The 16,604-nt window shown below is 42.8% G+C and overlaps 2 protein-coding genes across 7 annotated transcripts in view; one reads left to right on the forward strand and one right to left on the reverse strand.

The window, feature by feature from the left end:
- The window catches only part of LOC311253432 (receptor tyrosine-protein kinase erbB-4-like), a 305,493-nt gene extending 299,628 nt beyond the window's left edge, over positions 1–5,865 (reverse strand). For all 6 annotated transcript variants that reach the window (XR_014621681.1, XM_084347398.1, XM_084347397.1 and 3 more), the window contains exon 1: positions 5,507–5,865. Coding sequence is in view for 5 of the 6 variants with exons in the window: in XM_084347398.1 (XP_084203524.1) it covers positions 5,507–5,570 (64 nt within the window). In the remaining variant the exon portion in view is untranslated. The remainder of the gene's footprint in view (positions 1–5,506) is intronic.
- A 3,221-nt stretch (positions 5,866–9,086) lies between these two features.
- On the forward strand, positions 9,087–15,873 carry LOC311253614 (receptor activity-modifying protein 1-like). The gene is made up of 3 exons (XM_084347706.1): positions 9,087–9,342; positions 11,691–11,829; positions 15,452–15,873. The coding sequence occupies exons 1-3, from the start codon at positions 9,288–9,290 to the stop codon at positions 15,705–15,707; spliced, it is 450 nt and encodes a 149-aa protein (XP_084203832.1). The 5' UTR covers positions 9,087–9,287; the 3' UTR covers positions 15,708–15,873.
- The last annotated feature ends 731 nt before the right edge of the window (positions 15,874–16,604 follow it).

Raw genomic sequence — 16,604 nt, forward strand, 5'->3', positions numbered from 1 at the left:
TAAAGTAAATCCCTGTGCATGGGTGGACTGTGTTTTTCTGTGTAGGAGTGAGATCTCAGTCCTCCTGAAAGGGGACATCTGTGCCAGGCTTCCAGCCTCCGACTAGCCAATCTAACTCGCACTAGGAGTTGGCACCGGACGCCTCGGCACAACCAAAGCCAACCCTGCTCATCATTAGGCAGCAAAGGCACGGGGGGGTTCAAAAGTCTGTCCTGCCAAGCACACAAACACAGCGCCAGAGACGGCGAGGGACTGAGAAGCCTCTGGGATGATTACAGAGGCCAATAAAGCCGCTATTTTGCACCCGCGCCTTGGATGTTTTCCTTCCCATGCTGTGCAGTTGTGATTCGGCATGTAAATATTTGGGTGGCTCGCAAACTGGGAAGAACAGAAGCCCCTCTGTACAGCCGGCGGCGAACAAAATGTCAGCGAGCAGCCTCGTGACGTTGCGGTATCGCTTTCGAATGCTTCGGAAGGGAAGACAAAAAGACATTTTTCCCAAGAGAGGGAACAGCGTCATCTTTGTTCGGCCCGTGCGGATAATAATCTGAGCGCCACGAGAGGGGTAGCGTAGTGCTGTCTCAGGCCTTGGAAAAGCGTTCCATCACCCCCACGCGTCACATCATTTGTAAGGCTTCCCTTTACGGCCCACTGAGACTGTCCGGTTGTGACAGAGGGAGCAAATAACAGCCCACACCTCAATGTCACCCTCACTGAACTGCAATTATTATTCTTTTGTGCAAACAGACATATTTTACCCTCCTTCTCGCCGGCTCGTTCGCCGGAAGACGCTGACAGAAAGCGTCTCCATCGGCTCGTCAGGAACGATCACAGCATATTTGAGTAACATCCAGCCCAGGCCTGGCACGGGTTAAAGCCTGGCAGATATCAAGTTATGATAGCAATGTTGACTAATTTAGAGCAAGATTGAATTCCATCACTACCCCCCCTCATCTCTCATGCTGTCAAATAAAGGGCTCGCGGTCTAGACTGATGCTATCAAAAAAAGCTTAATTAGCTTGTAATAAATTCTCATTTCCGTCAGTCTTCTACAAAGCCTCGGCCAGCTCCGTGGCTCCGTGTGTGCCAGCTGACAGACGCCCAGTAATTTGATACTGGCATTCAGTGGGTTTCCTTTCCCCGCCACCTCCCCCCCAGCCATTTCACAGGAGAGCACGTCTTTAAATGTCACCCAAACACACACACACACGTGCGAATGCAGCGGATTGCCATACACACTCGAGCTAGGGCGATTGAAATGTTTGAGGGATGCAAGGAAACAGACAGCTAAATACAGGCTGGTGAAATAACTGGAGTGAGCTCTGTTTAGAGGGTTGCGAAAGGTGAGGATTTTTTGTTTTGTTTTTTTTGCCTCCATCAAAAACAGGAAGGAAGATCCATTCCTCACGAGTTGAATACCAAAAGATTCACCCCGTCAAGGTGTGCAGGGGAATCGGATGTTCAAGAGAATGTCATCATCTTTGATTTGGCATTTTGGTGAATTCTTTCTAAAGACTTTGAAATTTCTCTTTACAAACAGACTCTCAAACAAACCGTCCAGAAAAATTAGATCCATTCTTGACCTTGGAAACAGTAGTTGGACAGATTTTGAGATTTCAACCGCATCTCACCATCTTCCTGTGTTGGAGTCAAGACCACCTAAACCGAGGCCAAGTCATGACCAATCCCAGACTGTTTCAAGACTGAAACAAGACCAAGACTTTGAGGGGTTGAGACCAAGTCAAGACCAAAACCAGTCCGAGTCCCACACTGCATTTGTTTTGCATTTGCATGAAAACACCAACAGTAGACGTATTTTTTAATCGACATATATATTAGAGCTGTGTGTCTCGAGACCAAGACCGATCTCGAGTACTACAACACTACTGTCTTCCTCAAAGGAGATGCAATCAAAGGATTTAAACCTGAAGAAGATTCATTTTTACTCCAAAATAGAATAAATTAGAGTAAAGAAAAATGTTAGGGTTTAAGGTTTCTTTACTCCTCTGGGACAATAAACTGAATACTTTTGGGTTGTGGACAAAGACATTTGAGGATGTGTTCTTGGGCTTTGGGAAACACTAATTAATCGCCCTTTTCTGACATTTTAAAGACCAAACAACTAATAAATAATCATTAGCAGCAGCCCTACTGCTGCGCTCCTCTCAAGACACCGAAGGCAAATCAAAAGACCAGAGAAAGATGGTTTAACTAATGATTCATTCTTGACCTTGGAAGCAGTAGTTTGACAGATCTTGCTAGTGTTTTCCAAAGCTTTTAAGCACAGCTTACTGAAGAAAGGAGGTGAAATCAAGAATGTAGGGCTGAGAAATGAAAATTCAAATTTCTTCACCTGTTGCTGCCATTTGTCAGCCATCTGATATGTCTATTTTTGGGACCGAGTAACCCTGACAGCTACGAAGATCTAATCATTAATCCAGAGCTACGACGCTTCGTCAATTAGTCAATCAAAATATAATTAAATTCCCCAAGCAAAAATGTCAAACAGTTGCCGGTGCAAGTTTCTTAAATGTGACAACTTGGTGCCTTTCTTTGTCATTTATGACAGTAAATGAAGGTTTTGGACTGTTGGTTGGACATAAGCAATTTGAAGACGTCACTTTGGGCTCTGGGACATTGCGACGAACATTCTTGACATTTTGGCATTTTATAGACAATAGGATTGATCAATTACCCGTGCAACATCGGTTTCAGCCTTACGTTACTCACTTGATCTACCAAAAGATTATTTAAGGTCTTAAAGTTTTAAGGTAGCTGATTTTTAAGGGTTAGGGCTACCAACTATTTGACAAGTTGGGAATAAAACTTAAAAATCAACTATCTTACCAAGAGGACCTTTAAACAACTTTGATAGATTTTTTTTTTTTCAAGTACAAATGCCATAATGATGTTCCTTTTTGTTATTTATGAGATTAAACTGAATGCTGCATCATCATGGGCTGTGAAAAACCATGAGAATCAGGCATTCTTCATTAGCTTCTCGACGATTAATTGATTGATCTGATTAATCAACAGGGTTGCACCCCAAACCCCACTGTCCACCTGAAGACAGCTTATTCCCTCGAGCCTGAATGGTTTGGAAAACTTGGCAAAGAACGATTGGCTTGGAGGTAGAGAGGCCGATTCTGGAGAATGATACTTGATTGTTGAGTCGCTGTAAGTACTGACGCTTTGGGTAAGAATTTCAGGCCTAACACCAGCCCAAAGCATCTGTATTTGGCGACCAGGGAATGAAACTCAACAATCGACTATTCACCAGAACCGCCTTCTCTACCTTTCATCGTACAGTGTACTTGTACAGTTTGTCTTCCAGGAGTTGAGGATTTTGCTTCGTGAACGCGAGTCCAAGATGGAGAAGAAAGATGATCATCCTCCGACAGAATTCATAAACACTTCGGTGCGTCCGTAGGGTTTTTTTGTAATGTTTCATTTGCATCAAAATCAAGATTAATATGAGTCTGCAGAAGCGTCCACACAGATTTTTCTCACACTGCCAAGAGTCTGTCAGAATACAGCTAATCATCAATCAACTTGCTCAGGAAAACCTTCATTTTTGGCACACGTGTGGCCTCACTGTACATCATACAAACACACACACACACATACAGAGATAGTAGTGTATAGAGCAGAGCAGCTGACTGGCAGGAATGCTGCAGACATTTGTCTCGCAGCAGGAGCGTACTGACAGATTCAATCACCATGTTAAACACCAGCGAGGTGAACATCTCCAGCCTTGACTCGCTCCAACCCCGGTACGCCTTTTAAACGTGTTTGATATACGGCGGCGGGCGTGAATTTTCAGATCGACAATAAGTAGAGGGAGATTAAAGTGAAAGAGTGGACAGATCGCACACAAATATCTCCTCACCCACAAACACCCACACACACACACACACACACACAGACACACACACAATGAACTTCCCAAGAGGCATAGCTCAGATTCTTGGGCAGAATTTGCATCACAAATATCTTGGATGGGAGTGTATGCATGGAGAATAAATAAACCGGCGAGGGTGCCACTTCTTCCTCCCCATTCATCCCCGCCTGTCACCCATCCATCCGTGCATCCATCCACTCCTGTTTAATAGGCAGCATTCAGCGCCTTTTCCATCCAAGATCCACACCACGGCCGGCGGGGGAGTTGGTGTGTGTTTGTTTCTCCGACTCCCCCACAAACCAGCAGAGATCGAGCCAGAACTCGACCTGTCCTTGGAGGCGGGAAGGAAAAGCGTCCTAGAATCTCATACGTGGCACTGAGAGTTTGGATGACGGCCACATTCACCTCTGCAACATCCAACTTCCTGACACTCCTCGCCAGATCTTGATTATATCAATTAAGAAGGCAGATTCTGGCATCACAAAGCAGGGGAAAGATCTGCGCAAGGAGTGCGTTCGTGGTCTTGATTGACTACCAAAGCAAACTCCAAACCAAACAGAATATGCTCTTATTGATCAATAAGCCTGTGAACAAAAGCTGATTGAAAAAAGTTCAACAGCAGCATTTCTCAACATCAAAGCCTCTATCTGCTATTTTTCTTGCGAGATTATGGTGCACCTTGAGCCAAATATCACGCAGGAGGTGGTAAAAGCCAAATGTTACATGTTGCAGGCGCAAATATCAAACTGCAAATATCCCACAGGGGTGCCAGAGGAGGAATCCAACGCTCACACATAAATAAAAATATCATTAACTTCTCTATTAATTGGCTATCCAGTAGCATTGACGTGTTACAAGCCTTTATGGGAATATTGCAGGAACATTAAAGTGATTTTCGTCCAGGGACTGACACCACAGGGGTCCTAATGATGAAAGCGAGATGTTTTCCCGCTGCCTATACAGCCCCTCAGTATATCAGCTGCGTCTAAATTATTCAAAGACAGTAAGGGGATGGAAACTGTGCCACTGGTGCAGCCCGGCTCAATTCATATAAATCAGCTCAAATAGCCGCGGTCCTCGGTCTATCAGTGTCCGCTTAGGGGGATTAAATTAAAGCGATGGCGCATTCATTCATATTTAGGGTGCAGTGTGAATAGATAATGGTGCGGGGCTGGTGTGCGCTGCGCTAACACCACAGATCCTCTGTCTTTCAGCGGATTCAGAGCACAGATTACACTTTGGCAGAATACTAAAGTGGATGTCCGCTCAAAATGTGCCACAAATAAGCGTAAAAGCAAATCAAAAGGAGGGGAGTTTGAGATTTTTACGCAGGGCTCGACAACACAATCTCACAGTCCCGCTGCAGGTGTGAGTCTGCATGAGACGATTCAAATCCAGCGTGGCTGCACGTGAAGTTGTGTTAAGTTGCGCCAGTGATGTAAAGCAAAAACACACACACGACAGGTGTGAAACCATCGTGTCCATTCAAGCCAAATCAGACATTTCTGCTCATACGCGCGGATTTGCGCAAACATGAAGGAGGTGTTCGGACCCTCACTTGGTCACTCTGACCCGGGCGCATGAGACGCGCATCCAAGCACTCACCTGACTGCGCTGCACTCGATCGGATCACCACCAAAGTGACGAGGAGGCAAGCGGGGAACTTCATCTTTGAGGGAGAAAGCGGGGCTGCTCGTCTTGTTAAACTCCCGTAACTCACATGTCCAATTAAGAGAGATATCCTTCGGTTTTTTTCCCACCACACACAGGCACACACGCAAAAATAAACAAGCAACAAAAAGAAAAAAGAAGAAGAAGAAAAAAAAAAAAGAAGAAGAAAACCGTCGGAGTCTTCTTGGAGAACTGGCACAGCTTCCGCGCGCCGTGGAGAGCTTTTACGCGCCGCGCTTTTGTTGTGTTTGTTTATCAGTTCCCAGACCAGTGTTTAGGTCGCTTTCCACAGCGGACACTCCGAGCCATTTACTCCTCACACTGCCATAGCGCCGGTGGCTTGGGAGGGGGGGAGGGGGGGAGGGGGGGGGTTGGGGGGGAGGTGGAGGAGCGTGTGTGTGCTGGGATGGAGGGTTGGGGGGGGTCCGAACACGCCTCCACGCTGTGATTGACGCGTCTTCCAGCCTATCACACCGCACACCCAAAAGATTAGGAGCGTTTTGTATTTTCTTTTTTTCTTTCTTTTTGGATGTCCGCCCACCTCACTTATCACCTCTCCTGATTGGCTATTTGGCTCCATCGCGGCTGTCAATACACCTGTCAGGAGCAGATTCTTGTTTTTTTGGCCCCCGCTGGGTGGTGTGGAGCCACTTTTGGTGGTGACTTTTTTATTCACATTTTCATAACTTCATTACTTAATTTGTAGCCTTTGCAGAGCAACGTATTCATAATTTAGAGAGATAAATTCAAGAAACAGACAGTCTATAAATAGAAAAAAGAAAGATATCTTAAATTATATAGATTTTTTTAAAGGGAGACTGGTTATTTTACAGCTAAAAGACAAAGCATTTGCTTCATTTCTGTTGTAGACTTGCAGAAAAAGTTTCCTTGGACAGCCTCTGCAAATATCCGCCACTGGAAGCCACAGCCTATAAACTTTGACGATGCCAGTCTAATGGGGCTCCAGCAGCTCTATACCATTTTCAGGGCCACTCATTTTACAAGCCAGTGTACCCTATTCCGCTCTCTGGCTCCGTTTGTAGACTGATGTGAAAGTATGAAAGCAGCTGGCAAATCGGCGAGGACAAAGAGATATTGATTTGTGATCCATGTAAGGTGAAAACTCGGGGTGTAAACTGGCTCTATAACTAAAATGACTCCACAGCTCAGGCAGCAAGAGGTGCAAAAAAGGACCGAGTTGATGCCTCATATGTTCCCACAGTGCCAAGGAGGGGGTTCATTCAGTGTGCTCTGCTGCTCTCTAGGGGAGTTCAGGGAGAATTACTCAAGTTTGAGGCTTTTTCTCTGCAGCTCGCATGAATCATGAAGCCCCTGAGGGACATTAAATCACATTCGGGCTTGTATTTTTCATCAATATTATGCTCATAACAATGAGAATTCATTTAAAAGTCCTTATGAACACTCTAAAGCCTAGTTACCAGAGGTAAGGGACTGTATGTAAATGATTTGGTGGTGTCAGACAAAGGAAGAAGGGTTTTGTTTTTGCTGTAGCCAAAACTTTTTTGATGAACAGGAAGGTAATTTAACTTTTCTCATCCTGAATCAAAATTGTATTATTTTATTCTTCCCTTTAGAGACACTAAAAGGTGCAATATGTAAGAATATTAGTTGAAAACATAAAAAAAATACCTAAAAATATTAACCAAACATGAATAACATAACCAGCTAGCCATGTCCTGTTCTGGACCAACGTTCCTGTGCCAGTGGTGCAAACACCAACACTCCCCTGATTCTCTGAACTCCCGGTCGGGACCACAAGCTGCACAGCTAACTGAGCTAAGTAGCTAATGGAAGCTAGAGTTAGCAGCAGTTAGCAGTTACTCTAGTGATATGCAGCCCCATATTGGTTTTGAGTATACATTCGATAGGTGGCCATTATCTTACATGTTAAAATAATCTGCGATCCTAAACTTACTTTCATTGTTCATATATTCATTTATACATTTTGGAAGCATACTCAACTTTTCCTACAAATACATGAGTAACCAATCTCTTATGAGTACTGAAATATCAATAGATACGCTGAAAAATACACCTAACTTCATTAATGAGCATATTAATAGTCGTGGCATTTTAGTTATTTAGTTTCTTTACCAAATGTCTGTATAGGGAGGCCCAAAGAATACAGTCTGCCTAGTGTAATCTTTACATTTAATCCGGCCCTGACTGTAATGTAAACCAATTAAATTAAATATAAAGTTTCAGTTTGTCTACCTGCTGCCATCTGGCAAAAGATACAGAAGTATCCACTGCCGTACCACCAAACTACACAGCAGCTTCTTTCCTAGGATGTGAGACATCCTCAGCACTTTCATGACTATCATCTATATATTAGTCGATATAGTTTTTATTTTAAATCATTCTTAAATCTTAAAGTTTCAGTTTTCAGTTATTAATGGTGATCTAAGGTTTCATGCTTTTTTATATAGAGAAACATACGCTTTAGCCCGTCTACCTAGTCCAGTAACTTGTAAACAGTCCCTTAACATCAGCATTGTGTTCCCCTGATTTAAATATGCCTTTTGCAACCATGTAAACCAGTGCTGAAATGTGTACAAGGTCCCTCTAGTGTGACGAAAAAACGAACAGAACAAACAAATCTACCCTCTAAAACATGAACCTGAGGGAAATTACACTGTCTGTCAGTCTGCACGCGACAGTATATCATAAGAGATGCATGAAAACATTTATTTGAGCTATGAGATTAGTCACACACAACAGCAGCAGCAGCACAGGCAGCCTCACTGGGTGGCAGCACAACGCAGAGCAGCCTTGAGAATACTAATGAACTGTCACTCCGCTCCTGTACAGAAATCTGCAGATAAAACATTCAATTAGCGAGCTGCATGAAGATTTTGCTCTGATACGAGTGTGACATGGAAATGGGAATTGTGTCTTTGTGCTACTGAAATGGTGCCCCGTGTGAGTCCGGCATGAGATTTTTTTGATCGGATGTTTACGGAACAAAAGCTGACAGTTACGAGGGTATTCCAAGTAATCCATTACAAATTATATTTAAGTAATTGGCAAAACTTGACTCAAAGGGGATTTAATTAAAAGCTTATGAGTGTAATGATGTGTTATCTTATAGTGCAAATTAGAGCAAATAGCATTCAAATGATTCAAATGATAGCATTCGAAAGATTATAAATTGTGATAATTGCGTATTTAAAGGCCTATGCTGTAGAAAATTAGCTTTCATATTCAACATATGACATACGGTGTGAATTCATTGGGAATTTTTTACAACTCATTCAAGTTTATCTAATTTATCCGCTATGCTTTGATAATTGCATAAAATGACCCTCAATTAGGGCTTCATTTCATAATATTGTTATTTTTCCCTGTCATGACTCCCTGGTTTCATTAAGACCGACACTAAATTTGGTGTCTGACTTTGTTTTGTCCCCTGCGAGCAGCTCCAACGCTGTAAGCAGCAGGACAAGGGGATCAGATGACAGGCAGAGCGTCTATGATTAGGGCTGCGGTGAGGGAAGGAGGCTGCCACTGTGGAAGGTCAAGGGGGCTTTTACGCACGGTCCTTGTTGAGCTGTAGTTAATATATTTCTAACGTTGTGGTGAGGTGAATAAATCAGTGGCTTTGGTTAGAATACAGGGGGAAGAATGAGATATGTGCAGTTGATCTCCAGGGAGTGAGCAGAGCGTGTAAAACGTCTTGGAGTTGGTGTTCGGCATGGCTCTGGAGAGCGTGTCGCTCCTGAAAGCAGGACTTGTGTTGTTGGTGGCAGGTGAGTGTTTGTGGTACTGAATCCTCAAATTATTTGAAAAGATTTAAACTGAACTCATTGAATTTCGGGTTAAATGGATTTTTGGATATTGTATAAGTGTAGAGTTATTTAATTTTATATTTGGAAGTGTTTGTATGCATACAGTGTAGCTTAAAACATGTTTAATAGCATACATTACATCAGTAAGTTCAAAGAAATCCCATTTTGGATTTTGTTTGTTGTTGTTTTGCATGGCTGGTTTATTGATTAATTGTATTATATTATTCATTCATTCATTTGTCAGCTTTTCAACAAACCTTAAAACATTCTATGTCTTTCATACATTATTGGTATTATTCAACTTTTGAAGCCAGCAATGCAGTTTAGCGTCAGAATGTGTCTACAATCTGTTTTGTTTTTGTTTACTTAATAAAAAGTAGTGATATCACACTGTCAAAATACTCTTGACAGTTAAAAGTACAGCAGCAACGTTAACTTGAGAAAGTAGTATTACAGAGTATTATAAGTATAAATGTCTTTCATTCAGTATTGGTATTATTCAACTTTTGAAGCCAGCAATGCAGTTCAGAGTCAGCTTTTCAACCTTCAGCAATCACTGCAATTTCTTCGGAAATTGTCTTTCTACACTCCTACAGGTTGTCCGAAGGCAATTTTATACGAACTTTTGCATCACAAAAAAACATTTAGGTATTCTAAGCAAAAATGTCTTACATCCATTGTTGGTATTAATTCAAAAATGATTCAATCCAGCAATATGGTGTAGAAAACTGGTCTCTATGCCTGCCTTCTTATTATTGGATTATAGGATTATAATTACGAACCATTTGGTGGTGTTGCAGATGACTGTAACAATTTAATATACTTTTGGGTCGTCTGATCTACAACAATATATCATATTTTATCAGTGGTTGTGTGTAAAATCTTGATCTTACAATCCTAAATTGTATCCTCCACGACAAGTGGTATGGACGTGTGATTCATACGACCTCTCAATACAGTAACATGTTTCCATGAAGGACGAGCATGCAGCATAATAGGAATCTGACATGTGCGAATGCTTTCAACACTCCTCTCCTGACGGGCTTTTGAAAACCCACTGTCGCTGAGCTTTACTTCAAGCCTGACATGAATGGGAGAATGTGAAAATTAGGCCCTCATGCTGAGCACCAGAGCAGCTGGCTAAACATGAGTGACATCTGAGCTCGATGGATCATGTCATATTCATGAGCATCACTTTCTGAAAATCCATAACTATTAAGTCCTGGAAAGGCAGGCAGAATTAATGATTCCTGCTAGACTGATGGGTGTTTCCTTTAGCCAAAAATATGGAAAAACTTGAAGGCATCAGTCGATAGAAAGTGCTGTAGCATCTGTCGTGGTTTGCCTTGATTTTTCCTGGAAAATATGAATGCAATGCTGGTTAGCAGCCAAGTTGGAAGGCATCTTTGAACGCCTGAATGTCAGATTTCTCTCTGAGCTGTTGCCAACAAACAGACAAACAGGTGAAACATAACATCCTCACAACTCTGTGGGTGATAAGCAAGCTAATAGACGCTTCATTTTTTTGCAGAATTACCATTTATATGCTCCGTTTCTGCAAGTGTTTGATGCTTTTTCACCTCACTTTAGTTTTTATCGAATCTCCTCAAGCCTCTGTTTGAAGATGCGTGCTGCACCAGTGAGGGGTCTTGTCCATTTTTCACATTCTCCTTTCAGTAGCATCTCTTTTTGAAATCCCCGTGTCAACACATTCAGTCTTCCTTTGAGCGTTGCAGAGCCTCGAGAGCCAGCTGAGACAGAGCAAACATAATGGGCACACGGTTGGCCCTTATCAGGCCGCTGCAGACCGAGATCCACCATGTTTCTCCATCGTAACAACAACCTGTTCGTTCCACATGGGGCCCTTTTCCGCCAGCTTAAGCTCCCTCTCCTACTGTACTGCTCAGTGGTGTTACATTGAGTTCGGAGTCCTGCGGGATGACGCCGGTCTGCCTCCACGTTAAGAGGCTGTTTACACGCATCTCTGAAGTAAACAAATGGGATTGGGACTCCGACTGCAAATTAAAATCTTTTCTTAACGAAAGTAACAGCCTAATAGGGAAGAAATGGTCCAATAGGAAAAACCATTGCCAGGACATGACCTTGTTTGTTGCACAAACATATTCCCAATTATCAAGAATTGAACACAGCAGATAACCTCTTTAGTGCTTTGTTAATTCTTTTGTATCCTACAATGATGCAAAGTTTTGCGGCCCAATCACTGAAAAAAAATGATCACCCAGTTGCAGTCAACTCTGTGTCATGTTTATGACATGATTAATGCATTTTTTGTCTCCTATCCTTTTTAGCTCAAGTCCTTCCATCAGTGTCAGGCTGCAACGGAGCACTCTATGAGAGTAAGATCAATGATTTCTGCCTCGCCAAGTTCATGTTTGACATGGGAGGGCTGGAGCGGGGCCTGTGGTGCAGCTGGCCGGACACCATGGAGTGAGTTCACCTACTGGGTCATGCAAAAAATAAGCTACTAATACCAAAGCAAACCAAGTGCTGGTTTGGAGATGGTTGCGAACCCTCTAAGAACTGGTATGTTATTCCACAGGCAAGAGTCCCACCTTAGAATAATGTCCTTACGTGAGCGTATAAATTGCCGAATTGCCAGCGTATTCTCCCGTCGATAAGTCAGACAACATGCTACACTTGGTTTGTAAAAATGGAAGTCATAGGGTTTTAGTTGGTCATTGGTCACAATAATCCCACCCCCAGTAAACGGTTCTTTGTTCTAGACCAGCAAAGTATTGGTGGCACTCTTGAACCAGTTATTTGGCTGTCGAAGCGCAAAGAACTGGTTAGAGAATAGGTACTGGCTCCGACTCGCACTCAAACCACCTTGGACAAAAGGGGGTATGATAGGGATGGGAATCAAGAACTGGTTCTAGTTGAAAACCAGTTCAAAATTGTCCGATTTGGGGGTGAACTTTCCCTTTAAATACATAAAAGCATTACATGAAGCACAAAGCACAACATCAAATAATCATTTGTCCCCATTGTCCATACAGGACTAGTGGTTTGTGGAGGAATCATGTTTTTTGCCTTAACTTATGCTGCCCACAATATGTTGCTCTGATGACACATCTTCAAACTGCCTCCGTGGCTGTTGCCTGATGGCCATCACCAACTCCACTTCACTTGGTCGCGGCCTTTTAATCTGTCGCACACTATATAGTGTGTGTGTTAGTCGGTGTCTCGGAGCAGTCCTTTCCCAAACACAGGCACTCAGAGGATGAGTCAGACAGGAGGGTGAAAGGAGCTGAGAGGCCCACACGAGAAGCTACTGTCAAAACTGTGATTTCCCTGCTGGCTCGCTGTCCTCTCTTGGTCCAGCAGCACATAATTGGTGGTGGTGCTCGTCGTGCGTGTGGGTGTGTTTGTGTCTGAGTGTGCAGTTGTAAGCCATCTTAAAAGATTTGTACAGGCGCATCGAGGGTTTGCAGTTGCATCACGAAACTCCTAGCAACGACGTTTGACGCCATCGTTGAGGTCTGGCTTAGCGATAGACAAATGAACCAGCAGACTATAAATGCATGAATAAGGCTTGTGGGTGGGAGCAAACTAATATACAACTGTTTAAAGATGAAATAAAACTCCTACAAAGTACTTGATATACATGGTTATAACAAGCCTGAAAAATGGCCCCACGTCTTATTACAGTTACCTGTTTTGCTGCGTCAAAGACAGATGGAAAATGTTCAGTTGTCTCTTTAAAAGTACCCAGTTTTGTTGCCTCAAAGATGGCTGAAAAATGTCCCAACATCTAGTCAAAAAATACCAAAACTTGTGGCCACAAACACAGCTGGAAAGTGTCCCAACATAATGTTTAAAATAGCCAGTTTTGTCAACGTAAATACATCCAGAAAACTGTACCAACATCTTGTCAAAAGTACTGTGTCCTTATGCCTCATTTAAAAATAGCTGGTTTGTCGCCGGAAGACGGCCAGAAAGTGTCTCGCCATCTTGTTAAAAATACCAGAATTTGTGGCCACAAACACAGCCAGAAAATGTTCGGATGTCTGGATTATTAAAACGACCCAGTTCTGACACCTCAAAGATGGCTGGAAAATGTCTCACCTTCTTATAGATGTTTTGTTGCTGCATAAACCACCAAAAATGTCCCAACATCTTGTCAAAAATCGGAGTTTACTGAAATGTTATATGCCGACATTTTATCGTGGCTACTGGGCTGTAACGTTCTATCATCCAATCCTTTTGCCTGACTTTCAACACATCTACTGTATGTATATTTAAATTCACTTTAATTTCACTTTGTTTTTAACTGTTAACACTGATGGTCTTCATAATATGTAAAGGACAATAAGCTTAATTACTCCTGTGATTGTTCAAAAACAACCACACATCTCTGAAACTAAAAACCCTCCATTACGTGGAGTGTTTTGTTTTTGTAAATACTTTTCCCCACTTTTAATTTGTCCACTTGTCGGCAGTCAGATTAGGCCACGGCCACGTTGTCATGCAGGTGAGATCCAAACACCAACGTACACAGTGGCAAATACTGAAACGCCCAATTCAAACCACATCGTCTGCCAAGTGGACAAGAGGAAGAGAAAAAGGTCTGATTGTTTTTTGAAACTGAAATGGGTCGTCCTTGAAAGTGAAAGGCTTCGACAGGCATGAATCCCAAAGTAGTTGAGGTCCGCTGCATTGTTACAGGAGGCTGCTTAGATGTCCACCAAACAGAGATGTTTTATTCATTTATCAAATTACTTACATAAGGCTTAAATGAGGGTCACTACCTATTACTGGGGCCAAACGAAGGGTTTTTTCCGTCCTTTGTTTCTCCCTGACTGAGATTATATAACAGCTTACATAACCAAACATACAGTGAAGGCGTGTCCATCTTCATCTATAGCATGTGGAACAAGTTCTGCAACTTTTGACTAAGTCAGAATTATTTCCAACTGTATTTCCATTCAATGCACCACACTGTGTTGGTGTGAATGCCATGCATGCGTGCAGCTTCACTTCAGGACTTGCTTGATATAAAACACAAATTATGTTTTTTAAAAAGATCACGATGGCATCACTCACACTGTTTTACTCAGAGCCATAAAAACCCTCCATTCTCTCTCGAGTCTTGTTTATATTTAGTCTGAAAACACTTTCGCAGAGTTGTAGCTCAACACAGCATGCTTGTGACCGTTGCTTCACCTTAAAACCCCAGCTTAACTATGACTGCAAGCATGATCCTCAATTCAGAACTATTATCAAGTTTAATCCCTTTTTATCCATTTGTGATCGTGGGAACCAACACAGGTTTAAGCAGAACCACGATGTTTTCCTATGATGTTTTTTGCTGTGTTCAGCATCAACAAGTGCTGTAAACCACATTTCACCGTTCCCTGATTGATAAGCAACTGAAAACATGGTAAATAAGGAAAATCAAGAGAGATATTTGGCCATATTTCAAGGTGAAAGAACATATCTGATAACCCGTTCCCCTTTCGTTAGACGACAGCTGACGTGATCCTGAAATGCTTTGGGAATGTGGGCTGGGTCGGCTGTCACCCTAAAGTGTCAGTTTTTGAGTTTAAAATGAGACTCAGAAATCAACTTTTCTTATAAATAAGACTCTTAATGTTGGGTTGACTTTCCCTTTAAGTGGCTCTCTGACCACTTGCCCACTGGGCCTCCAGCTATGCAGTTAAACAGACGGGCCATCCGGAACAGAATCCCTCCTGGTATGGATGGGCCACGGCTGTACTGAGGGCGCAAGCCTGTTGGTATGCATCTCCATTTCCCCTGCCCTCCACCACCTAGCAGTTATATTTAGCTGCGTTAAGCCCACTGGTAATTCTAGACGCTCCTTTGCCTTTTTTTCAGCCCTTCCAACAGAAAATCCCTGCTGTGGGCCCGCTCTGAGAGGACGTTTCAAAGACACAACGGGAGACTATTTCAATCTCAGATCCAACATAATGATTACTAAATTCGTCATAGAAGAATGGGTTCATGACACTTGATGTTTGTCTCTGGAGTCGGATCAAGTTTTTCCTGATGATTTAGGGGGTCTTTGACTGTGTGTTGTCGCCCTCTGCAGGATCTACGAGGGACTAAAAAACTGCACCTTCCAGGTGGCCTTGAGGTTGGACTGCTTCTGGCCCAATCAGATAGTCGACCGCTTCTTCATGCACGTCCATCGGATCTACTTCCACGACTGCGCTCTGACCGGCCGGCTCCTCCACGACCCGCCGATCGGCATCCTCGCCCCGTTCATCGCAGTGCCAGTGCTGGTCACCCTGCTCATGACTGCCCTAGTGGTGTGGAGGAGTAAACGCACAGAGGGTGTTTTATAGAGACTGGCTTGTAAATACATATGGACTCCTGACAGGCAGAGACGGAGATTAAGGATTGTTTGGTGATTTTGTGGTGTGTGTTTAGTTGATTCGGGTTTGTGTTACTCCCACATGAGTGTAAGGACGGTGCAGTGAAACACTTGCATGCCTCATGAGAAACTGGTTCAATAATATGCAATAAATACACTATTTGGTATAAAAATAGACTTTATCTGTACATAACATCACCAAAAGGGAGTGTCAAAGTTTGGCAGGGGGAAAGTGACAAAGTCTCTGAGATTCAGGGGATTTGGAGGCCATGCATGTTAATTACCATCTGTTCTCATGGCCCTAAACAATCTGTGAACATGTAAATAACAGCAGAGAGGAGGACACTCAGGGAGACACCAATGACTTGGATTCATTATTGTTGTAAATTTGGACGGGAGACTAAGGAAGAGAGGAAAGGAGTGCAGGAAAAGAACATGAAAGAAGAGATGGGACACAATGCTATTTTTATTTTCATCTCATCAGCAGAAACAAAAAACATTTTGGCGGAAACCAAATGCTTGGATTACATTTGGATGAACAGAGCGATCATTTGCTCACATTCAACCCATCCAAAGTACAAGCATCGACTATATATCCGTCCTGTTATGGAGGAGGATAGCGATTACGTTTATGTTTAAATACACATGATATCGCCGATTAAATCAAAGACAACAAAAATCTGTTAATGTGACGGACTAATGGCTTGTTTTCAGTGCGGTGCAGTTTCTGGGAGCAGGTGGATTTCTCTATTTCATACAAGAAAAACACACTTTAGTACAGTTTAAGACTCAGAGTGGACTTCAACTAGACGGCTCCATCTATTGTTCACTCCAGAGGTCAACATTCCTTAATTTTTAGATTTCATTT

The sequence above is a fragment of the Pagrus pagrus genome (genome assembly GCF_965226575.1).
Source record: "Pagrus pagrus genome assembly, chromosome: 24".
Lineage (NCBI taxonomy): Eukaryota > Metazoa > Chordata > Actinopteri > Spariformes > Sparidae > Pagrus > Pagrus pagrus.